General features: G+C 27.0%; 1 protein-coding gene across 3 annotated transcripts; it reads left to right on the forward strand.

Moving 5' to 3' along the window:
* Window positions 1-925: 925 nt before the first annotated feature.
* On the forward strand, window positions 926-25,193 carry LOC145834038 (galactose-3-O-sulfotransferase 2-like). Of its 3 annotated transcripts, none has more exons than XM_082941360.1 (9): window positions 926-1,023; window positions 5,159-5,288; window positions 6,105-6,320; window positions 12,465-12,594; window positions 13,904-14,009; window positions 14,880-15,031; window positions 17,121-17,313; window positions 22,969-23,109; window positions 23,629-25,193. In XM_082941360.1, exons 1-9 carry the CDS (start codon window positions 1,003-1,005, stop codon window positions 23,890-23,892), a joined length of 1,353 nt encoding a protein of 450 aa, XP_082797486.1. In that variant the 5' UTR covers window positions 926-1,002; the 3' UTR covers window positions 23,893-25,193. The 3 variants fall into 3 exon arrangements, with proteins under 3 accessions (XP_082797486.1, XP_082797487.1, XP_082797488.1); XM_082941361.1 differs by having other exon boundaries at window positions 6,117-6,320; XM_082941362.1 differs by lacking the exon at window positions 926-1,023 and adding an exon at window positions 3,041-3,154.
* Window positions 25,194-25,765: the final 572 nt, after the last annotated feature.

Below are 25,765 nucleotides of genomic sequence, written 5' to 3' on the forward strand. Positions count from 1 at the left end.
AGCAATCTATAAACCTAAATCAAATGAATAACCGTTTATACGAATTAAAAGGTGTTCCAACACCAATCAATTAAAACAAACCAGTTTTAGTGAGCATCTGAGGTAAGGCCCATCATCATGAAATGTGTGAGGAAAAGTTGCTTGTCCGCATTTCACAATTGAAGTTAGAAAAAAAAAGTAGGAGAGAAAATTAAGAAAAAGTATGGTGAAAATATTGTTTAAAATATCGCAGTGAGTTGACACTTTGAAGCATATATGAAGTGTTAGTTGGTTGGAACCTGAAAGTTATTTAGGAGGCCGTGCAAATTAGCTACAGTTTATTAATAGGCTAGTGAGAAGTTTTTAAAAAGCTAATTAGTTGTATTATCTTAAAATGAAAATTTTATAGTAGTTCAAAATCTTAAGTTACAAATATAGTTTTTGTAGTTTTATACCAATAAAAAAAAGCCGAGGTAAGTTTTATAAGTTACAGAGCAATATGAGCTGAAGGTTAATTAAAGCTTTGGTATATAAAATAGTGAACAATATAACTAGATAGATAAGTTTTATAATAATTACAATTTAAAAAAAAAGATACTTACCAGGAAACAACTTTTCTATATGTTAAACTAATAAAAAAGCACAACAAATTTTAAAATTTGTTACTTGTAAAGTTTAACAACTTTAAAATGAAAAGTTTGAAGTAAAAAAACGAGCTATAAATACAGTAAGTAGCGCGTGAGAAAATAAAAAGTTATTAATATAAAGACCATAAGATTTATCAAGCTGTAATATATACGAACATACAACATTAATTTTTAGGAAAATATTTAGATAAACTTACCTTACCTAGTAATAAATTTATATGACTTAAAATTAGCTGATAATCTGTAATAGTTAAATGTTTAGTTAACTTGTTACTTTCTCATGAAATTTGTTACCACAGGAACGTTTGTTTTGTTTCAATATTTATACTTCACCTAAACATTCTGTCACAGTTTAAACAAAAAGAAGCATCAACAGATGAAGTTTTCTTCCTATTCTGTAAGTTTTTAAGTTTGTAGTTTTTTGTATAAACTATAAATTTTATAATATCAATTTTTTTATTTAAAAGGGGTTATATTTTTCAACCAAATATTAATCATTTAATTTTTTCGCATTGTTCAACATTTGGTATTTTGAAATTTGAAATAAATGTTATTAAAATCTTGTTAGCTCTTTTCATTAAGCAGCTGTTTAGTCTCTAAATTTTTTTATCAAGAAAGATTATGTGCATAAAATTCACTGTATTTAAATAATTTAATTTGATGTTTATTAATTTTAATATTAAGATTGTAGTAGTAAAATATTTCAATATCCTTTAATTTATTTTTTACGAACAACATTTAATAAAATTGGTTTGAAATAAAGTTAAAATGAAATTTTTCAAACGTAAATTCAATTTACTCTATCTTAAGGTTGTTTGACCATAATTTAGCCTACTTTTAGTGAAATGACGCTAAAAACTATTATTGCTTAAAGTATTTTATATTAAAAAATAAAGTTAAATTTAAACAGTTTATAGTTCTACGATCAGCACCGTATTTGTATTGAAAATATCGTTGCTTTTTCGAACTCAGATTGTTTAAAAACAAAATTTAGATTCTAAAATCAGAAACTAAAAGATATTTAATCGTGATCAGCGGTATTAATATTTAAAAAGTTAGACTGCACTAAGTAGATAATCAATAAAAATAAATAAATTAATTTTGTTCTGCATTCTAATTTACATTATAAGATAAATAACTATAAACCAAGTTGAACTGTTTTAAAGACATACTCAACTAAACACAATATCCGATGTACTTTCAAACCGGTTGTGTTGTAATACATATTAACACGTCGCTTTTATCAGACGGATGGAATATTAAACAAACACAAGTTTTAAGCAGCAAATAATTAAAAAAACTGTGTATTTAAGTAACCATAAATTATGAAAATTTATAGCTATTAAGTGTTGGGAAGTAAAGTTTGCTTAAAACATGTTAAAACTTATGCCGATTAGCTTGAAGCCGTCAAATCGATTTCGTAATTCCAAATGTAGAAAAAACCTTAAAATAAATAATTGCACATATGCCTCGTGACAAATTATACTAAGTTGTGGACAATTTTGCCCATGTCGACAAGATAAAGACGCCAAATTCGGCATTTAGAAATTTAAAAAATATGCAAGATTATCAGATTAAATACTTTGTTTTACGATTTTAACATAAGAACCAAGAAACTTACGTCAGATTATCAAAATAGTGGTTTTCTAAATACTGAGAGATAAAAGTCACTAGTTTTATTAGAAATTTCTAAAATATTTTTTTTATCAGATGCAATCAAACTTTCTACTTTAACATGCAAAAGAAACAAACAAAACTAAATTAGTTATTTCTGTTCAAGTAATATAAGTTTTAAATTATTTTAATAAACAACATAAAAACTAGATTCATCTTGAAAAAAAAAAACAAAAACGTTATCAAATAGATCGGAATCAGATTTAACACTTCCGATTGTTGCGTCACAGAGAACGTTGAAACGTTGAGATTTTCGCATTTCAGCCTGAGGGCATGCGGGCCAGCAAAAGTTGCCAGCCACAATTAGCTCATTGTTAAAACGCTGTGTGCAAATTTCTACGTGTTTTTCTACTGCAATATGTTTTTTATGTTTTTGTGTCGGACACAGCTTTTGCTGGTTTTGATGAGAAAGTTTAAGATGTTATAAGAGTTGAAATATTTTTTGTAGATGTTTTAAGTTTCAGTCTGTGTTTTTCTGGTTAGCCAAGTTCAAACGTCTTTTTTTAGTCACGATTTTAATGTAATGAACAAGAGAAATTTATTCTTTTTGAGAGCTAACATGAGTTTGGTTTTGACCTCATGTAATTGTAATTATTTTAAGTTATATTCGTTTTATCATGAGTTATAGCGAAAAAATGTATATACTTGAGATTTAAACTAACTTTTTTTTTTGCAAGATAAAAAATACAGTTTAAATTGTTAACTTCAATACTAAATCGTTAAAACTTTAGAACTATTATAAAAAAAAAACAAATTTATATGGCTAAAGAATGAAAACCTGTAACGTTTCATCAAAGTCTTCAAAATAAAAAAAAGCTAGAAAAAAAGTTACATAAAAAATAGATATATTAAAAGTAAGTTTATTAAAGATGATTGACTTTTAACAAGTATTACTTTATTCATAAGAGCTTGTAAGACTTTTAAAACAATTTAATACGTACTTGAAATATCGAATAGCAAATTAAGTTGTATAAACTTAACTGAACTGGATTTAATAAAAGTGGTCAAATCAAAACAAAAAAACTTAACTTCCAAGAAAACAACAAAAAGTTGTACTTCAACTAAAAACTGAAGCAATTATGTTTGCATTGTAGTATGGAGAAAATGTTAAACTTTTTCTAAAAGAGATTACCTACATATCAACTTTGTTTACTGAACTAGTTTAATATGGAGTATGTAAAGCTTACAGCGTTATAGGATATATTTCAACAACAACTTAATCTGTAATATAGGCTGTAACGTGTACAAAAAATTTAAAAAAAAGCTAAAATATTTGTATTTTTATATAAAAATTAAATACATTTCTCATATCAAGAGTTTCATTAGTAGAAAGAAATAGTTTATTGTGCAATGAAACATGTGTAATCCGCTGCAGTCTTGAACTTGATGTTGAAGCAATTATGCACCTTACGCGCGGTATAGAGAAAATACACTGCATTACACTCTGTAGTAGTGCAATTACACAGTTGCAACCTGAAACCCTGCAATGTCGGCACACTTTATAATATAGGATGGGCTCATTAGTGGACCTTTCCATTATATTAGTTTGCAGACGTCCTTATACTTTTTGTTTGTGACTTGTTTTTCTGTGATTGCTACAATACGTGACTAAATGGCGAATCAAAATGTTTCTCAAAAAACAATTTATATATTTGCTCCAAATTGCACAAATTTCGTTTAAATAAGCGTGAAATTTTTTTTTCATAATTCGTTTTGAAGTCATTTTGATTAAGTAATTTCGTAGAAAATTAGATTTTTCTGACCATTACAAAATAGGTTTTATGTCATTTTAAATATTTGATGCCTTAAAACAAAAAAAAATATGTCAGTCTTAATTTTTACTGACCTAACTAGCCCTGATGATTCACGAAGTACAGTTCAAGTTCAGCTTTAAATTACTCTAAATTGACACATTAGGTATTGAGTTCTTTAATCACGCATGCTTTGTTTTATCAAAACGAATTTTGACAGTAATAAAAACAAGTCAAGAAAATAAAAAACACTTAGTGTTTACTCTTAGACTTTAAATTGTATTATTTGCTAACGATGTTTTAGAGAATTTTGTGGACATTATCTAATAAGTGAAACACTATGTAAGATAACACCCACTAATTTTAGTTTCCTTTTAATGACTTTACGCTTTTTACCGTTGCAAAATAATTTTTCAAATACTGTTATATTTACTTTGTAAAGTACATCAACATATGTAATTGATAATTTTTGACAAGATAAAGTCCTGAACAAGACGTCAAACTTTATAAATGTTGTATTAATCGATAACAAAAAGGTTTTTTCGTAAACCAGGTCCAAGGATAAATCATTTTTAGCACTTATTTTTCGTTCAAAAAAACATAGTATCACTCTTAATGTACATAAAGTGAATCGAACTACAAATAAATCGTCAAACATCACTTAAGCGCTATATACTGATGCCTTAGTTAAGCAGTTTATCTGCACAAAGCAAGAAGCGCAGATGTTTGGTATGAAGCCAACTTAAATCTTAAAAAGTTTCTCCATAAGAACAACAAACAAGTTGAATGATCAATGTAACAAAAAAAAAATTAGTGATTCCCAAAGTGGGGGGCGGACACTTGATGATGATTCAAGTTCTAAGTAAAAATAATTTAATTTGATAAATGAGCATTAAACTTTTCTTTTACTTTTATAATGTTTTATAAAATCTCATAGTCTAAGGCCTAGTGATGTAAATCAGTTTGGTTAGACAACTTTAAAACTCTGTATCTTTTATTAGTTTAGTAAATTTGACTTTAATCATTCAAGCCACCGATCGTAGGAAAAAAAAACTATTTTTTCAAGTAATTTTTTTTATTTTTGATTTGATTTACTTATTTTCACAGCCCCCAAGCGGAAGCTCTGCTTCAACAACGATGAGCGCAATCATGCGAGGAAGGAGCCACCCAGCGTTGAAAATATTGTTCGTGGTTGTGGTTGCTTTTCTCCTGTGGAGCTTCAATCATCCTGATTCAGGTAGATTTTTGTTGAAAATATTTTTCTGATCGTCACTGAACTAACGATTAATATCTAGCTCCATATTGAATAACGTTTTTATACAAAAAGCACTAAGTTTATCATGTAAAAATTTAATAATGATCAAGTTTTAAAGGTTGTTTAGTAATAAATGGTTAGAGTTTTGTTTGTTATTTGAATGATCGAGTTTATGGTTTTGGTCCGGGTTTTGAATTTCGAATTTTATGGTGGTTTTGGTTAAACATTTGGGTTTGTAGTATCGATGTGATGAACTAATTATGTACATCAAAGTCTAAAGAAAAAAAATATTTAATAAAATTTTAAATCGTAGGTGTTTGTCAAGGTTATAAGTTTAGGGCAAAGCACAGGTTAAGGGTTTTTTTTAGGGTTTTTCGCATTATTTTTTAGCTTAATATAAAAAGATTTATGTAGACGGTAAACTATTTCAGAACTTAAAGCTAATTGTTTAAACTCCAAGTTAGCTTAGGCACTAGTATTTTATGTGAAATAAGTTGCCTTTCTAATATTTATTTAAAATTAAAGAAATAGTTACTCTATGCTAAAGAATATTTTGTAGTAACAAATCGGTTACTTATTTTATTAAAAATTATGATTTGTACATCGAACTCTTGGATACTTTTCATAACACAGCAGATAAAAAATCAGCACCAAGAGTTTCACTTTCAAACAACTTTAAACTCGTGACCATTTTACATTTGTTAAGATTTACGTTTATCAAATTTTACAGAACATAACTTCTAACACTGAGTTTTTAATAATAAAAAAAAACTCACCAAATGTATTTATAATTAAAAGTTTATCAAACAGAGCGCTCCCTGTTAAGCTCCAAGTCCCGATCCTTCTCTTCCAAGGTGGAGAGGGAGAACACGGGATACAGCGGACCCAAGCGACCCGTTTCAACCTTCAGGAAGGTGGAAGGAACCTGCACGAAGACGGTGACCAACGTGGTGTTCCTGAAGACCCACAAGACCGGATCATCCACCATGTCCAATATCATGTTGAGATTCGCTGGTGAGTATAAGTAGAAATAAATAGTTGATATTCTTAAACAGAAAGAGCTTTGAAATGGTCTAGTAAGTATATCTAAATAAATAATAGTTAAGATTGTTATTTTATTTCTGAAAACTCACAAAACTAGATCATCTCCAATGTTTAATATCATGCTCAGATTTGCAGGTTAGTAGCAAAAGGAAGCATCATTTTGGAGCAAAACTAAGTTTTTTAATAGAACTTAAGTATATGACTTTAACATTCAACATGTCCAAAACCATGCTAAGATTTTTGTTACTTACCTGTTTGTACGAATATTATATTTTAGTACTATATTATGAAATTAGGTTTCACCTAATTTAGTTCTCAGTTAAAAACAATTCTTATTAAAATCAACAGGTATTAAAAAAATCAAATAAACAGTAAGAATTGATAAGAACAAGCAAGGCAGCAATTTCAAACAATAGTTTATATTTAAAGAAGCCCTTATTTTGATATAATACTTTAGCATTACCTTGTTCAAAATCATCTTCAGAATTTCCTACGACTATGTACAATGTTTTTTTTACTACACGAATACTTAAAGAAATGTTAATTTTGTGGTCATAGACTTTTCCACAGTCTTGTGAAAAGCATCCTCTAGACTTATTAAGAGTAAAAAACTAAAACAAGTAGAAAGCAAAAATGTTTCAAGTGCTTTTAATATAACAACAGTATATATTTCCATTAACAGTAAAAAATTATAGTAAACAACTGAGTTATGGAAATTTTTTTTAAACTACGAAAATTATGCTTTTTGTAAAAACGTTAATCTAAATATTGATAACCAGTTCATACCGATACTTTTTTCTTTTTTTAATATGACTATGCAATCTTCTTAATTAGCTTATGTATCAGAAAATTTAAATTTACAAACACTAAATCAAAATCATGACTAAAATATAAACTAGTGTAATTGAGTTTAAGAGATAAGTTAAATGACTAAAACCGAGCACTTCTAACTAAAAGCCACATAGTTCTAGCTATCGCATACAATAAATTATATTTTAATAAGGTAGGCATTTAATTCAAGACTTTAAACTTAAACAAACTTATAAGGTTGATAGACGTTAAATAATCGTACTTAAATGGCAAAAACATCGTTGGTTGAGCTACTTAATAAGAACTATAATTTTAATCTGTTTTATTTGCATTTAAGATTATGGCAGTTTGTTACAAAAATTTAGAAAACATTTTGATTTATACTATTTTAAATCCTAACAGCTTTGATAACCACTTACACACTTACTTATTCTGTCAATAACAATTGTAGTCAATATCAAAATACTTGCTAATACAACACGAATTAAAGGTTAAAAGACTATAAAAACAACCTTGCAGTTTAAGTACTAATACTTTTATAACTTTTTACAAACAAAAAAATTCCTATTTTTTAGCTTTTGTTTATATGTTTGAGGATTTTGGTAAAAAATTAAGCTTTTTTTATAAAGGGTATTGAGCATAAAAGTATACAAAACTTACGTCAGATAAATTACTAAACATTTAATAAAAAACATCAAAAGGTTTTTATCAAAAATTATTTTATAACTAGTTTGTTTGAAAATAATGTAATTTTTTTTTTAATATGATTTATATGTTGAAACTAAGTTACTGCATAAGTGAAACTGAAATTTGTACCTTGCTATCCTCTTAAACGACGCATAATTTACTTTTTTTATATTTGTTTTCAAGCTCCTAATATCGTTTCAATTCAATAAGATTGCAATCTATCGAAACGCCACTGAAATTACTCTTACTTATCTTCTGTTTAGCCCGATTTTTCTTTCTTAATCTTTATATTGACACATTGTTGTACAAATTCCTTTCACGCAGTCTGTAATTTTGATAATTCAAAACTTATTTTTGTTAATTATGATTTATATTATTTTGAAAAAAAAAGCTTATTTTATTTTTGTTTTAACCAAAAAAACGTACATAAAAATGTGAAATTTTGAAAACAAACATTTCTTTTCTATAGAATGAAATTTTGAACGTTAAAATGATTTATTCGAAATTGACCATAAGAATTGTTTCGTAATGTCAATAACAATTTAAATCGGAGGCCACATCAAGTTCTTAAAATACTAAACAATAAATTGAAAAACGTAATAGATTTTTTATTTTGGCCGTTGGTCAGGTTTATTTTTTGTTTAGGTGAAGATTTCACGCTTAAATTTGTTTTTGTTGCTTGAATTTATACAGTGTTTAGTAAAAAAAACTCGGTTCAAAACAATTTAAAAATTCATCTTGTTTTCGTGCTTATGTTAGTTTTATAAAAGGTTGTGAAAAATTTCAAAATTTCCTAGAACTAGTGATTAACAGCTACACACAGTAAGTACTTCAAAACTTACTTTTTTATTTTTAGCTGTGTGTATTGTACAACTTTACACACTTTAAGAACAAGTAGTTAACGAAAATAAAACTGTATATTGTGATTTGGAAACTTTTTAAGTGTATTTTTATCTATCTTTTTTTTTTTTTAATTTTATGGTGTGTATCCGTAAAACACACTAAACCACATTGAAAAGGCGACAACAAAGTGTCTTTGAAAATGAATACATTTATTTGTGTGAAAAACTTTTGTTCATTTATAATACAAACGTGTTTATGAGTACGCTTGGTAAAATGAAAATAAAATACAAACAAAAATCGCTATTGTTTGTTTTATTGTAACATGGTTCGCCATTTAGTACACTTACATCAAGAACAGTTGACGTTGTTCTCACATAATTGACAATAAACAGCTTTGTAAGATACCAAACCACATTACAAAACAGATAAAAAGTTAAAAAAGTATTTTTTGAAACTTGATACTTACATCTGAGCTTTTAAATAAACTGAAAATTTATTTTTTAAATGTATAATTAAACAAAGACTACAAAAATATCCTTTGTAATAAAATACACGTCTTGGCTGAACGCTTGAATTCACATCCAAAATCTTCGTATCAAAACCTTCAAACAACACTCAAAACTTTTTGTTATCAGTTTCAATCTCATTGCAAAACGCAAAACCGCAATTTAAGTCACAAAAATGTCCCCTTTGAAACTCGACACCCCACTTACAAGCGAGTATCCACTTACAAGTGGAAGCCCTGTCACATTTAGATGCCTAGAAAATGTGTATTTATCTTCAGAAAAAGATGAAAGAAGATTAAAGCTTTGAAAGTTGCAACATTTCACTCTGACCTAAATACTTATGTCGCATTTGAAGTGAGCAATTACGGAGGGCGCTTAGCAAATTAGAGATTTGTCACACTGCTAACAAAAACTGCCATTGACAAATTCCAGTTGACCCGTTTTTTTTGTTGCTAGGCGATTTCGCGTTGCCTAGCAAGTTTTCAGAATTTAAAATTTCGCCGTAAGCAATTAGCTGTGGTTGTTTTTGGTGCCGAAGGATTAAAGTTCTTGTGGAATGTTTCAACTTGAAACTTTTATGGAGTTTAAGAAGTTGACACGTTTATAAGAAAGTGAGTTGCTCTCTCTTTTTTATTAATGAAAACTTGTTGATTTAATGTTTTAGTTTTGCGATTGACACGTTTTATGTAGAAAATTGTAATTTTATTCTTTGTATGAAAAAAATTGGAATGTTTAATGTTTATGTAACAGTTTGGAGCTGGCTGTCTTGATAAAATTTAACCTTTAAAGATTTGACATTTGGTTAATAGCGAAATATGAACGTTACGTTTTGTCTGTACTCTAAAACAAAAAAACTTGTTCTGTCAATTATAAAGTTACTTAAATAAAAAAATTACTTAACGTGTCATTTCTAGCAAATACAAAATTGCCTTAGACTTTTTAGATAATTTGAAATTATTTGTTTAGAAAAAAGTCTGAAACTTAAATTTTTCACGTATTACATAAGCAATATTCAAAACATTATTAAACAAGCACAATGAAAAAACTTACCAACTTAAGTCTGCTAAATATAGTTAGCGGATTTCGAAAAATTTACTTTGTTGCAGCACTATCTTTATGTTTAAAACAGTTTTATTTTCAACATCTTTTTCTAAAAACTTACCATAAAGAAAAACTGTTCAATATACCATGTCCAAAATAAAGCAAGAAAATGTTTAAAACCAAATGTTTGTTTGTAGCAAATTAAAATGACTATGATTGAAGTCCAACTTTATGTTTATAAATATATGTCAAGGTGATTGTTATCAATGAGATAAGATTTTGTGTATTACATTTAAAGTCTGTTAACATTATAAATATTCTCATATATTGTACAACTCATAACAGTTTGTTTACTGAAACAAAACCAAAACACCTTTGAAGTTGGCGATATGTTTGTTGTAATAAAGAAGTTGTAAGGTTTTAGAGGTAAAAACAAAATTTTCACAGTAAGTTTTGGGTAAGTTTCTCACAAGACTGAAAGTTTAAGCTCATTAAAACTTGAAAAAAAATTACTGGTAGGATTAGTGAAAAATAAATGTAAGTAATTGGTAAATTAGGATTTTACGAGATGTTTTAAACAACTGTGCTAAATCATGTTTTGATAAGTTGAAATTAAATTTTCAAAGTTTATTTTAGACTAACTTTTTATGTTTGTTATTTGAAGGAGCCTTAACACATTTTACTTAATTTTTTTCTAAGAAAAACATTAATAGCTTGCTTTAGATGGTTATAACTAGTATAATCCCAGACTTACTTAAGAATAATAAAGTGTTTAGTAATAAAAACATGTTTGTATAACTTGTAACAAATTTAATAATGTGTTTGTACTAGCTGTTGTACAAATAGTAGTTCAAATTGATATAAACGCTACTTTACTGTGATATTTTCCTAGGTAAAAGCTTAACTATGCATACTATGTACTTAACTATGTACATAATATAATAGTTTTTACATATATTAAGAAGACAATTATTAGTGTAGACAATTTTTTTTAATAATTGTATAAATACTTTGTAAATAATCATTTAATAATAGCAAGATGATTGTATTTTATATAGTTAATTATACCGTAAGACTAATTTTTGATTTTATTGGAACTTATATAAAAAACCCAAATAAAAATTTTTCTAGTTGGTAATAAGTAAACTTAAATAATCAATATCAGTAACATTTGTTAAAATTTTCAAGACCCAACTTTTTTTTTCTAAATAATTATCTATGTTGATTAGCTATAAAAGTTGTAGAATTTGGTTAAATGAAAGATATATAAAATACATACACAAACAGTGATTAAAAAGTATTGTACCATAATAAACTGTCGTTTTCTGACGTTTCAATATAATTTATCTTACAAACGGCAACAAGTTTTAGTCCTAATTAGATCGAATTAGCGCAATTAAATACAATTTAAATTTATTTTTACTTGTACCTTTGGCGTGTAAAAACCGCACTGTATAAACACGTATTAAGGCTGGAAAAACCGCAATTGATGATCACTTTTTTTATTAATATTGTTTTATCCAAATAAAGCTCGATTTTCAATGCTAGTTCTCGAATGTTCTAAGGTTTTGATGTTAGTTGAAATATAAAAAAAGCGTGTTTTTAAAATATAATATTTTTAGATAAAACAGATTTTTTAAAATTTTAAATAATCGTTTGTTATTGATTAATTTAGTTTCTATTTAAGATTAGGCTACTAATAGTTTTTTTTTTGCTATGTAAAATACTGCAGTGAAGTGTATATATACAAATCTTTCAAATCACATATATTGAGCTATCATATGGCTTTAATTCAAAATATAACGAACTAACTAATACACTTTTCTGTCCAATCTGTGGGGCTGTTTTGACTAAAACTAAATCAAGGCTTCAATTTTCCCATTTATAAGGTTCTTTTTTTACCAGCACCTTTACATTAACAATTAAAATAAATAAATATTTTGAACATAAGCTTTTATGTTTTATTCATCTGGTCTATATAAATAAACTTATAATTATTTAAAACATTTTCACTAACGGTTTAATTTTTTCAAGCACTTTAAAAACATATTTTGCTGCTTTTTTAAACTTAAGTAAGTACTATGCTTTTTCTTCTGATGTTGTAGTACTTTTTTATTTAATTTAATATTTAACTTTTATTAACAGACAACCGTAACCATTTAGCGGCGTTCCCCTAAAACTTAACTATATTTATTACTATAAATTAATTTATAACTTTTTTTAACAGATACCCACAACCTGACTGTCGCCCTTCCCCTCAAGGGTCACTGGGAATTAGGGGCTTACCCTGCCTACATCGACAAAAGGCTAATCGACCCCCAACTTCCCAAGTATGACATCATCGGCCATCATTTTCGGTTTGTTGTTTTGTCGTACTTGATTTGAACTTTCGAAATGTTATTTCGTTTTACGATCTCTAAGTTGCAATTTTAAACTTTTTTAAATTTCAGTAAGTTTATATTACTTCGTTTGACAATATTTTACAACCTACTTTAATACAATATAATATTTTTTTGTTTATTGTAAAGTTAGTTTAAAAAAGTATGTTTAACATGTTATACAACTTAACAAATTTTTTCTTAGTTTATCAAACCGTTTTTTGTACAGTTAACTATTAATTCACTTGGAACTCTTTTTTGAATTATTTTTTATAACTAAATGCATATTATTAGTAATAGATATAACATCTAGGTTTACGAAAACTCAAATTATGGAAAATATACTGTATACCGCATAAGTTTTATTTATGATACTTCATTTAAAATATACACTTATAGACATATATGTTAAAAGAACACAGTCACTGATTTCAAACTTATGAAAAACCGTTAATTTTTTTAACATTTATTATGTGGTTATAAATTGCTGCGATTGTATTATAGAGTTAAATTAATTAATCAAGTGGTTAAAAGTACCTTACACAGGCTATGTATAAAAAGATTTTGACCAAGAAACCTCAAAAATGATTTGATAAACTTTTTGACATTTGTAACAAGCTTTCGTAGGGTCTAGAAGCTTTTGCAGCTGCCTTTATGTTTATTGCTCAAATTTTATGCAAAAATTGAGTTTCATGTTAAGTTTCGACTTTATAAAAATTTATTCATAATTTTGATAATATTTTGAAAATGTAGCAGTTTCTTAATTTAATCTCGTTATACGTCTAGTTTTAAGAAAGTTCAGCTCTGAAGAAGCATAAAGGATAATAAATATTTAGTCTCTTTGAGTTAATGGTTTATCAAACATATTACGTTAGTTTCCTTAAAATTTTAAAACAAAATAATATAACACAAAAAAAAGCTAGTTCTAATTAATTAAGCTGAACTCAGTACCTTAAGATTATACATACTTATATGTAAAATAGTGTTTTAGTAGTTAAGCTAATTAAAAGTGTAAATAGTACTTTTTAAAAACTAATGTACATATTTAGTAACTACTAATACAAATAGAAAAATAAAATAATTACTCGATTTGCAACTACTAACATTAATACTTATACTTTACATTTATTTATGGACTAACACTAAAGTGAAACTAAAACTTAACATTTATATCTCTTTGCAAGAACTTTCAAGAATATAAAACCAATATTGGCTGCAAAATTTTTCAAATATTTCATAGGTCAAACTGTATATAACAATCATTATAACTGATTTGTTATTTTAACAGATTCAACATTGAAAACCTTAGGGAAATAGTTTACCCAGAGACCCAATACATCACAATTATCAGGGCGCCAAAAGATAACGTGGAATCTGTGTTTGGTTTCTTTGTTGTTAGTTTTTTTGTTTATATAAGATATACTACTTTATACATATCTTTTTAAATTATGCTTCAAAGGCATAAAACCTAAACTTATTAGATATTAGAAAATTGTTTCTTGAAAATGCTTAAGAGAATAAAACAGGCAATTAAAATTTTCTACAGCGCTTTTATGTTTTTATAGAAATAAAGGCTTATCTAAGTTGTGAACAACATAAAACTTTTAGCTCTTTAAATCTAATTTTAATTAAAAGACGTTGACTTATTTTCAACAAAAATGGTCTTAGATGTAATAATTGCAAAGTTTGGTATACACGCTTAAGCTTGTTTTAAAAACAAAAGCTTAAAGCAAAAATAATAAATAAGTCCTTTGATAGTTCTCGCTTTGAATAAAGGTTTTGTCAGATTAATTTAATGTTGATTTATTGACAACTTTTTTTTCATTAACATAGCCGAACGTCAATAATCATATTTAAGTATATATAAGAAACTTAATAACAAAGTTTTTACAGAACGGTATAAATTTTTTGAATAAAATGAACTACTTTTATATTGTTCTTTAAAATAGTTCAATAACTTTAAGCTTGAATGAATTTGAACTAATATTTTACTAACAGTTTAACTGCTTCTTTTCAAAATACGATTTGAACAAACATAAGGTTGATAGATTTGATCAGTAGGGTTCAGATATTTTTCTTATAACAAAGTTTCTTGTATAAATTTAAACTGAAGTTAGCTCATAAAGTACAAATAAGTTATATTTTCCTTTATGTAGTTTAGGCAAGCCTTTTAGCTGTTTTAAGGCTGCTTATTTCGCAAAACAAACAGAAAACTTTATAAGCATCAATTTCTTAATTTTATTTACACATTTTTTCTTATTCAGGATCAATCACCGTTCAACGACTGGCTGGCGAATGTGAAAGCCGACACGACAGCACTGAGACTGCAGACATTTTACGACAAACCTGACAGTTTCTTCACCAAGGACACCGATTGGTACTTCAGGTCCAAGAACCACATGTTCTTCGATAACGGGTATTTTTTTGTTGTGAGAATAATAATAAAGTTTTTTTTTGTTACAAGCATTGTTTTTACTTTGCTTTATAATCTTTTACAAAAAGTTAGTTTTTATAAAATAGAGGCAGAAACTTTTTTTTTGTTATTTTTATAAAAAGTTTAATTTTATTAAATAAGTAAATGGTTTTAAAGGTTAAGGAATGTAACATTTTCTTTTTGTCTAAGATATTAAGTGTTTGTTTTTACGAAAAATAAACACTCTACTTTACAACTATCCATTAAAACTACTTGTAAACATAAATAAATAATTAAAATTTTAGATTAAAACTAATATAACAAAAGTGGAATATGATTTTTATAATAAATACAGAACTTTACAAAACAAAGTATTCCTTCACATTTATAATTTCTTAATCTCTTTTCGCGTACTTCTAATCACGTTACTACATCATTTGAGCACCCGAAGGCATAAGAATAACCAACAATTCTGACACGATACATCCGTACAAGTAAATATATATGAAAAAAATATCGAGATACAAGAAAATGTCTGACACAAACACATAAAATTTCCGGCGAAAAACGTCGCATTAACGGTCTTGATTGGATTTGAGGTTGCGTTCAGGCTTTGAAAATAGCACAATTAAAGTCTTTCATAACCTTTTCATTTTTTATCAATAAAACAGTAGCCTGGCGGATGCAGAAATTCCGACGTAATTTCAACGCCTCTTTTTTGTTAAATTTAAATCAAAGTTGACGCATAAAATCTTGTTAATTGAATTGCAGTCTGTTGTAAAAAAATTTGCAAGCAAGCCGCAGTGTTATGGAAATAAAAAACGTTGTTAAGTCTTACAACAAATTTAAAAAAAAAGTGAATTCTTAGCAGTTCTTTAAAGTTCATGAACTACCGCACGAGAGCTTTTGTTTATTGGTAAGCTGCTTACGAGCTTTGGCAGCTTTAAAGATCACAAAACACTGAGAAGTGTAGTTTAGCGCACTTGAATGAATGTAAGTGTCTAAGCTTTGTTTAATGTCAAATAAAATTAACGTATTTTAGTGTCAGTAATTGATTTTTGATTGCTTTAGTCTTTAAGCTTCAAACTGTTTAGTTATTTAATTTATTGGACATTAAATTTAAAAAAAAATAAATTTGACTTATTTTTATTAACTTATTTCTTTCTTGTCTTGATAGTCAAACCCGTTATCAAAAAATCAAAGCTATAAACACTAACAGGTATGTATTTTAAACCCTTTACTTTTGTTTAAAACCAAAACCATCAGGTTTATATAAAAAAAAAAACTATAAATAGGTTTGTAAGTATGACAATACTATATTTGTTACCTTGGCTTTCACTGTTAAAAGACTTTACTAAATACAACGTTGCATCAAAAAAACATACAAACTAGTTTCTAACACATGCTAACAGAAACGTAGCTAGAAAACATCTGCACCCCTTTATTTTCTTAAAGGTTGAAATTTATTTTAATTGAGCTTGCTTTATAATTTTTGATAAGCTAAACTCTGAAAAATAATAAAAAGTACTAGTTCATATATACTTTGTTAATTTAACGACAAAGATAAAAGCTCTCAAATGTTTTATCCTAGGACCTGGATGCACAAAAAACCTTTTGAAGTCGCATACCGCTTGGATACCTTTAAACCTCTTGTCCAGGACTGAAAAACAACAAAACTAAATTTATTTGAAACAATCACTGCAGTCTATATAACAGCTTATCATCCCTTCTTAAAAAAACTTACCAATTTTAACATTTTGCTGAAAAAACACTATCGTCATTGTTTATTTACAACATTATATTACTACAATCGTAACTAATCATAACTCACCATATTTCTACCACGCAGTAACGGTTAAAAAAAAAAGTAAAGCTACAAATAAAAAAACCCGGCATCAGCTTATAAAATAAATATTTATTAACTATAACTAGTAATGCATTTTTACAAACCTTTGTTTTACTATTATATTCATAGTTACGACGTATCAAACAATAATAACTGCTCATAACTGACCATTTTTGATAAAACCATAAAATACAAAATTTTCAACTAATTTTTAACAATCAATGATCTCTTTTTTATCTCAAACAGCTACGACGTGTCAAACACGGACGAGGCTTACATCGACAGCAGGATACAGGAGATGTCCAACATCTTCTCGCTGGTGCTCATCACGGACTTCTTCGACGAATCGCTGATCATGCTCAAGCACAAGCTCTGCTGGGACTGGCAGGACATCGTCTACATCAAGTTCAAGATGAGGATCGAAGAAGCCAAGACTGAGGTTGGTGATGAGATTGTTTGAATTTTTTTTTACTGTTTATAATATAATTAATTAAACATTACAATAAGATGTTTTTGGTACTTTTGTACGGTACAGTGTGTGTACGAAACTTTATGCGACAGCTTGTAAGGTAATGCTAATATACTTTTAAAAGTTAATTTTTGTTAGAATTTAAAATTTTTGAATAAGAAAAACTACTTTGCACTTAACTTAAGATATTTACCAGCCGTAGATACTTATTTTGAAGTAAAGTAAATTCTTTAAGGTTCTGATTTTATCTATGAACGCTTGCCCAACAACGAATAAAACTTATACACTTACCTTAAGTGTAATAAATATCAACCCGTGTATATCTTTAAAAAGTTAGCTTCTAAAGTACTAACAGTGAGTGGTTTTTAAAAGGTTAAGTAAGTTATTAACAAACATTTTTAAGAAAACAGCATTTCTTAGAAATAGCTGAGGTACATTTATGTCTACATTAAACCACAGCTAAGTGCTTAATAAGCAGCAAAAGTAGTAATTTATTAACACACTTAAATCTAAAAATTATAAATAATTATGTTCTGTGGTGTACCTTAATGCTTTTAAGGTGACAAAAAAGTTTACAGTAACAAATAATAGATTACTGAACATTAAGAAACAATATTCTACCTTGAAAAACATAAAAAAGGCCGGCGCTAACAGATGTGTTAGTATATGTTAAAGCTTTTTAGGTGACAAAAAATTGAAAAATAATATTTAGCAGATAACCTTTTATTTTAAGTTAAGATTTTACTTAGATTTTTAAGATCAATAAATTGTTGTGTCGTTGCTTTGGCACTTTTATCATGTTAAGTTTTAATTTTGAAATATAAAAGTTTCTGCCTGTAAAGATTAAAAGATTGAGCAACACAAACATAATAACAAACTTATGACAGTTGACTTACGAAGGCTGCCACATTTAATGTTTTTATAAATATAAAGCGAAACCAAACTCCAACACAAATAAAACTCAAACGCACTTATATCACCTTGTGTCTATCAATAAATAAGCCCGCTTAAGTCTAGCCTAAACAAGATTTTCCATCTATGAAACCAGTATTTGATCGGTTTTCAGTAAAATTTAGTGCTAAATAAAGACACAAACTCAAATGAGCTTTATACAAATGGTATGTCTATCATTATAACTTGTTGTTACGAATAACACCTGCAATGATATAAACATTTAATACCGTTTAAATTCGATATAAAACGGCATTTATATGACGGAAATATAGAACAGTAATGCCATTCATTGTAATCTGCTGTTGTATTGCATAAAAATGGCTGAATACTCATGACCTATAATATGTACTTTTTAATGTTTTAAATAAAGGGTTTGTAGCTTTTTGTGAGTGTTTATTTAAAATGTTTTTTTTTTTGCGTGCCGCTGTAACTTTCGGAAATTGTATTAATAAATATATAGCTTAGAAGAAAAACTTTAAAAAAACAACAATTTTTAAAATAAGCTTGATAATAAAATAAAATTATCAACATCCCTTAAAATTCAGGACGAAAAAGCTATACTCCTTTTCCTTAAAACAATTATCTTTAGCGGAAAGCACGTCATCAACCTCATACTCTTTGCCTGACAGACTGTATCTGTTTTAGATTCCTGTTATTATTAAGTATAAACTGTATTTCCACAAGTTTGTTAACTATGTTTATTTTTTACGTTGCAAATATACTAAAACATTGAAGCTAAGCTAACGTAATCAAAAAAAGTATGCAAACTTAAAGTATTTAATAGCACTCAAATAGTTGTTTACTCTAAACACAATATATTTTATTTAGATCTACGTGAATAAAAATAACTTAAAATTTTTCAAACACAGCATTTGAAGTAGATATAACATATACATGCCACGAATTTATGTCATTAAGTCAACTTAAACAACATTTTTCTTTATTGATTGCTTTTTAACATCTGGTATTGTTTGTAAACAAGCAAATTTATTTTAAATATTTACACTATTGAGGTATTTAATCGTAGTTGTTCAGAACTCAAACATCTTAAATTTTTCGCTTTTCCCATGATTTGATTGAAACTTAACATGTAAAACGTTATTAAGAACATAAACATGTTTTACTACTTAATACGATTTAAAAATGTCTGAAAAAATATTACGGTTTCTAATATTACATTTCTTCTACTTTCTTAATATCTAAACTGTACAAAAATAAAATAAAGCATAAAAAGTCGACTATAATTAATCAACATAAACTAAACTATTCTGAACAACGTTATCTAAGTTCGTTGAGCTTACAAAAATAACATAGCACATGCTTTAACACAAGGCTTAACAAAGAACCTTTTCAAGGTTCTGTAGTTAAGTATGCATGTTAGCAATTTGATTTGTAAACACGGATTTATTTCTAACTGCAAAAAAAAGTTGGTAAATTGTTAAACATTGACTCACAACATTGTTAAGTTTAAAATCAAACAAATTGGTGCAAAAAATTAATTTGTTATTATCACGATTTATTGTTACCTAAACAATAAACTTCTTAGCTTCAATTGTTTGTTCTCTCATGCAACACATGTAAGACTACAACTTGAGGGTATTGTAATTGATGAAGATTATCAAAAGACTTAACTAAACGTGCTGCTTTTACAAAACAAAAAACTAAACTTTTTATGAAAACAACTAGCCACGAATTTCATATGTATAAACAATAAAACTGCTTTGTGTGAGATCTCTTGTTAGAAACTCTTGGTGTTTTTTATAACCTTCAAACATAAACGCTTACATTCAAACAAACTTAAAGAATTAAATATTAAAAAATAGTAGTTTTTCACGTTTTCTCGATGTTAAAACACAGAACACGGTTTGGGTCTTTTAATTGTCCTAAACAATTTTTTAATGATAAAAATACGTGATTAATATTTTAATTTCTTAAATTTCATTACAACTTAACCTCATACGTACAAAGTTTGTACACGTTTAATTTATGATTTTAAAACTATTTCAGCAGTTTGCTGCAATTAATTTTGCTCATCTAAAAATTTAAACATAAGTCACTCATTTAAAAAAGGTTTATTAATTAACTTCGTTTAGTTCATCATCAGAATAAACTTGCTAAAAACTGATAATGTTATAGCGTAAATTTAGTTATAAACACTAATTTTGATATACATAGCTAAAAAATGTTACGTCATAAAACATAAAAGTCTGTTTAAAATGTCTAAATCAGAGTTGAATTATATTTATGAATTTGAAGTTGTTTGTTAAACAGTTGAATCTATTTTTTGAGAACGAAACAATAACACATTGCAAATTTTGAAAGTATATATTTCCAATGTTAACTATGAAATAGATTTAACTTAATTTTGATTAATTCATATTTTCATTTTCAAGAAATACTGTAATTTCAAGATTTAAAGTACGCTAGTTTCGAGTATTCTAAACTAAAAATACAGCGTAATTAGTTGTGCAATTTATTTTTACATGCAAAAAATACTTTATCTGTTTATTTTTAATAATACCTCAAATAATTTGATGATACTTTTTTAATGTTTAATATTAACCCAAACTAAAATATTTCATTTAGACTTGCTAAAATGTTGTTGTTTTCAAATACTGTAATTTTAGCCAGGAAAAATAGTTTTATTTTCAAACAACTAGTTTGTATAAACCTACTACAAATGCTGAATTTAAAAATAAATAAAAAATTCTTTGTGTAAGATCTCTAATAATATTTGACACGATTTGAGGTTGCCACATAGATTTTGTGTGGTTATTCTAATAATTTAATTAAGAATGAAAGATTGAACACTTATTTCTTGGCCACATCACAGAACTAAAAAATATTTAAACCAGATATTAGTCAAACACTGTTACACGTACATTACATAGAAATAATTTTAATATTACCAATTTAATTAGATATTTAAATATTATTTTGAAACTTCGTTAATTGTTTAAAGCTTTATTATATATAAATTAAGTATGGTATTGTATTAATGAGAGTAACCACAAACGAGTATATTAGTAAATTACAAAACTAAAATCAGCCACATAAGTTTAAATATGAGTTTTTTGAATACACGTAAAGTTTTAACTTTTGGATTTGATTTCTCATAAGTTTATTTTACCTAAAATCAGTAACTAATTAAAATAAACAAACTTAATGGTAGCGACAAAATAAATAAAATAAAACTCCGTATAAATAAAATTCAATAACCACAATTAGTTTTAATTATTTATGTAACTTATAACAAATTAAAAAGTACTGCAAGTATGTTTTTAAACAAGAGAAGTGCTTAAACATTTTGTAAGTGTGGTAAACCTTTGTTTTCAAAACTGACAGATAGCAACTTTAACTAGAGATTAAAATAAATTTACTCTCTTTTAGTTTAATTATAAACAATGCGTGTTAGCTGGTGCTTGTTTTAATTTGATTATTTTCATTTTAACTGAGTTTACAAGCAAAACATATGAGCATGCTTAATATAAAACCTTAAGTAGTACGTGACCTACCTTTGCTTATTTGAAGGACGTGCATTTTTATCAGCTAGTTATTTGTAAGTTAATTTAAAAGTTGTCAGTTTAATTTTTAACTTAGAAACATTTCTTTATTTCATACAGCTTGTTCGTTATGTATAAATTAAAATATTAAAAAAAGTCTTTATACTTGTGAACTTAAGAAATAGCATTTTATTATAAGCAGTTTGTTTGAATTTGTTAGTGAAAGCCAAGACTTAATAACTTATTCAACTTTATTTACAAAAAATTGTTAGTTAAAATATGTTTTGAACAGAAAATAATGTTTAAACTTATTTCGTATGCTCGGTCTAAAATTAGACTCTACAATGAAGATTAATTAAGATTTATAAAAGTTGTTTAAAAAATCTGAGCAAGCTAGCTAACACTAAAATATATGTTTCTTTCATTAGTAATCATTTTAAAAATTATTATTGATTAATTAGCTTTTCATTTTTGCGAAACTTGTTTGTTTACAAAACATTCAAGGCCAAACGGCTTTAGCAGATAAACTTCACTGTAAAACTGTTATTGATCGTTTTTGTTTCTATGAATGACTTATTGCTGAAAACTGTTTGTTTGTAAAAGCCAGTAGCTGGTACAAATATGTGAAAGTTACCAAAATAAATTAAACTTACGTGAACCTAACTTTGTCAAAATTTAAAGTTTGTCTAAGTTAACAACTTTTGTTGCAAAAGATTAATTGTAGCTTTTAAGACACAATATAACACCTTGTTTAAGTTAAAATGTTATTAAAGTTTGATAAATCTTTTTTAGAGAAAGTTCTACATCTACAATATCTAACTTCGTATTACTCATTTAAATTATTACTTTATTTACAAGTATTATAGGCTTTTTTTTTCTTAAACTATTCTACCGCTTTATTAATTTTTTCAACTTAACAAAAGATTTGTACGCAGTATGCAGCTTTATAGTTCGAGTTAATTAAAGAATTTTTTTTTCTACGTACATCACATAATTTAGTATATCGTAAACATCGTAAACAGGAAGGTAAAAAGACTCGGAGACAATAGATTATGCTAAACTACTACCGTGTACCTGTAAACTATTATAAGTAGTTAAGTAAACACTCTTTAAAAAACAATAAATGTTATGTTTTATGTAATTGTAATCAAATTGTAAATTACCACAGGTAAACGAGGAGCTGGGTGAGAAGATACTGAAGTGGAACCGGGCAGATATGAAGTTGTACGACCATTTCAACAAGACTTTCTGGGCGGAAGTTGACAAGTACGGGAGGCAGAGAATGGAGGACGACCTCAAAGTTTTCCAGGTTTGAATTTTCTAATTTAACAGATAATAATATAATTTTCGTTAGCAACTTAAAAAAAATGTTTAATTCAAAATTGTTAGTGATTTAAAGTCTTATAAGTGGTATAACAGTAACAGTCTACAGATGATAAAGTGTTACAGTGAACAATAAACTACATAAGAAAAATAATAGATTTATCTACTGCTTAAAAGGTTTTAATAGTTAGTTTTAATGTTTAATTGTACCAAGTATATTTTTACAGAAGACCTATAAGATTGCTTAAGTAAAGCTCAAACAGTTTAAAAAATACGATAAAAAGTATATCAATACCATAAAAATAGTTTAAAGCTTAAAGACACTAGAAGCAGCATAGAAAAGTTTTAAAAAGATTTATAAAGTTTTAGCTTTGCCAGTTATAGCTTATAAAGTTCTTAAAATCTTGGCAACTTTAAAATTTACTTAGAAGACAGATTTCCTAAGTTCAGACTGTCATTACATTAAAAACACACTTAATAACATCGCTAAAATACATGCTAACAGGAGAAACGCGACGAAGCTGAAGACCTGTGCATCGACTCGTACCAACCGTTCAAGAAGAAGCCGTGGATGCTGGGAGCCAAGCTGAAGAAGAAGCCCTCGGACTACTGCAGGCACCTGGCGTGGAGCGAGACGGTGTACGGAGAGCACCTGAGGGAAAAGATGTACTCCTCCATCGACGGCATAACCACTCCGACGGAGGAGGAGGACGCCAAGAGGGAGGAGCTGTTCCAAGAAGTTGCCACGGGAGCGCTCAGGACCCTGTAAAGGGGGTTCTGGTTTAGGGGAATTTTTGATAGCTTTTTCTGGTTGCCTTGTTAATCTGTGTAAGGTTAATGCAAAATGATGGTTTTGTATTTTTATAAAGACATATTTATCATAGCAACAATATTTAACATAAGGATCTTAACGTTTTGTTAAGTAACCAACTAATAAAAACAATCTTTTTGAAGGTTTTAAGAAGTTCTTGGCAAAAACTTAATTTATTTTATTACCACTATTCAAAAAAATTATAAAATAAAATTAAAACGAGTTCCATTCCATTAAAATCTTTGCGACTATATAATTGAATAAAACTTCCTTTACATTTTTAGTTCAGAACCCGCATTATCAAGCTTTTACTTAATTACGACGTTGTTTTCACAATCTTATAGTTTCAAGCAGTATGAATTATTACGCTTAAAATGTAAATATTATTAAAAAAAAAAGATTTCTGTTGACATTTAGGTTTTTACTTGTTATTTAGTTTTCTTTTTTACTTTTCTTTCATTTGTTGGTGGATCTTAGCCATAAGTCTATTGCAAAATTTACTTTGACCCTATTTTAAAATCCTTCTATTTTGCAATAGATCTTGTACATATGTATATTTTCGCTGTTTTACTTCCTGTTTTGGGTCACATCTAATCTACTGCAAAATGAACAGTAGATATATTTTTTATTTTCTACTAAGTTTGTAAATAGTTTAAACGTTGTTGAAACACATAGTTAACTTAATACTTATTATTTTCACTTATAGTCTAGTTGGTATTGGTGAAAGATTAAACTTGTAGACTTATACTGGTAGAAATTTTATTTGTTTAATCTTAATTTTTTATTTTTCATCTAAATTGGGGTGCTTTTAATACTCACTGCTGGTTCAAAAACTTGTAAATACAAAAACTGATGTTAGTAGGTTGGCCAAATCTATTAGAAGTTTTAATAAAAACAATATTTTCTAACTCGTTTTAAGATTCGTTTTCACTAACCCTGTTTTACACCGACTGTTTTGTTGTTTAATGCACAGTCTTTTTTGCCAGTACTTTTTAAAGTCCTTTTTCACGACTTCTTTTGTACAAAAGCTTTCACATACCTTTGTTAGTTTAATTCTTGCTCTAGTTTGTGTTTCATATGTATAAACCAAATTTGTATAAATGTTTTATTTTTAGTTTTTTGTTGAACTTACTATTTTGTGTTTTGCAAATAATTTACCACAATTATATACATTTGAAACAAAAGATAAACGAAGGCCTACATCAGATTTTTGTATAAACAAAAATTGATTAACTTATGTTATCTTTATATATTTTCAAAACTACATGACTATTTAAACAAATATTGTTATAAAAGTCAAGTTTGATAAAATAATCTGTCTAAAAAGTTTGAAATAACAAAAATCTTATTATAGAAATTTATACATTATTTAGTCTGATTTTTATTTTTTGAGTTCATGTTGGTTATAGTTAGCTATGAACTTTGTTTAAAACTTTAGAAACATCAATTAAACCTCAAGTTTTAATTTCTATCAAAGCACGAAATTAAATCTTCTTTTGATTATATAAACTTTTTTTTTTAACTTTTGATAACTGCATTTTAAGCAATCTTTCTTAATAACTTTTAATAAAATTATGATGAAATAGAATAAATTTTATATCAATATTCTTTTAAATAACAATTTATTTATTTTTCCAAAGCTGTACTTTATGTTTTATTTTCTACTTTTTAACTTTTATTTATCTTTGAAAGCTGTTATTTGTTTTACTGCTAATAAAACATTCTTGCAAAACTTAATATTGTTATTCAATTAAAATAAAAGATTTGTTAGTCAAAATCAGCCGAATATAATTATAAGTTATAAATCTTTAAAAAAGTTTAAGTTAATAGT

The sequence above is a fragment of the Thalia democratica genome, chromosome 4 (assembly GCF_965202585.1).
Source record: "Thalia democratica chromosome 4, ktThaDemo2.hap1.1, whole genome shotgun sequence".
Classification (NCBI taxonomy): Eukaryota; Metazoa; Chordata; class Thaliacea; order Salpida; family Salpidae; genus Thalia; species Thalia democratica.

Excerpts from the sequence above, each read along its gene's own strand:
- LOC145834038 (XM_082941360.1), top strand. The coding sequence starts at position 1,003 with ATGAAGTTTTCTTCCTATTCT. Across the intron at positions 1,024-5,158 it reads TGAAGTTTTCTTCCTATTCT|CCCCCAAGCGGAAGCTCTGC; the intron begins GTAAGTTTTTAA and ends TTATTTTCACAG. Across the intron at positions 5,289-6,104 it reads CTTCAATCATCCTGATTCAG|TTTATCAAACAGAGCGCTCC; the intron begins GTAGATTTTTGT and ends TATAATTAAAAG.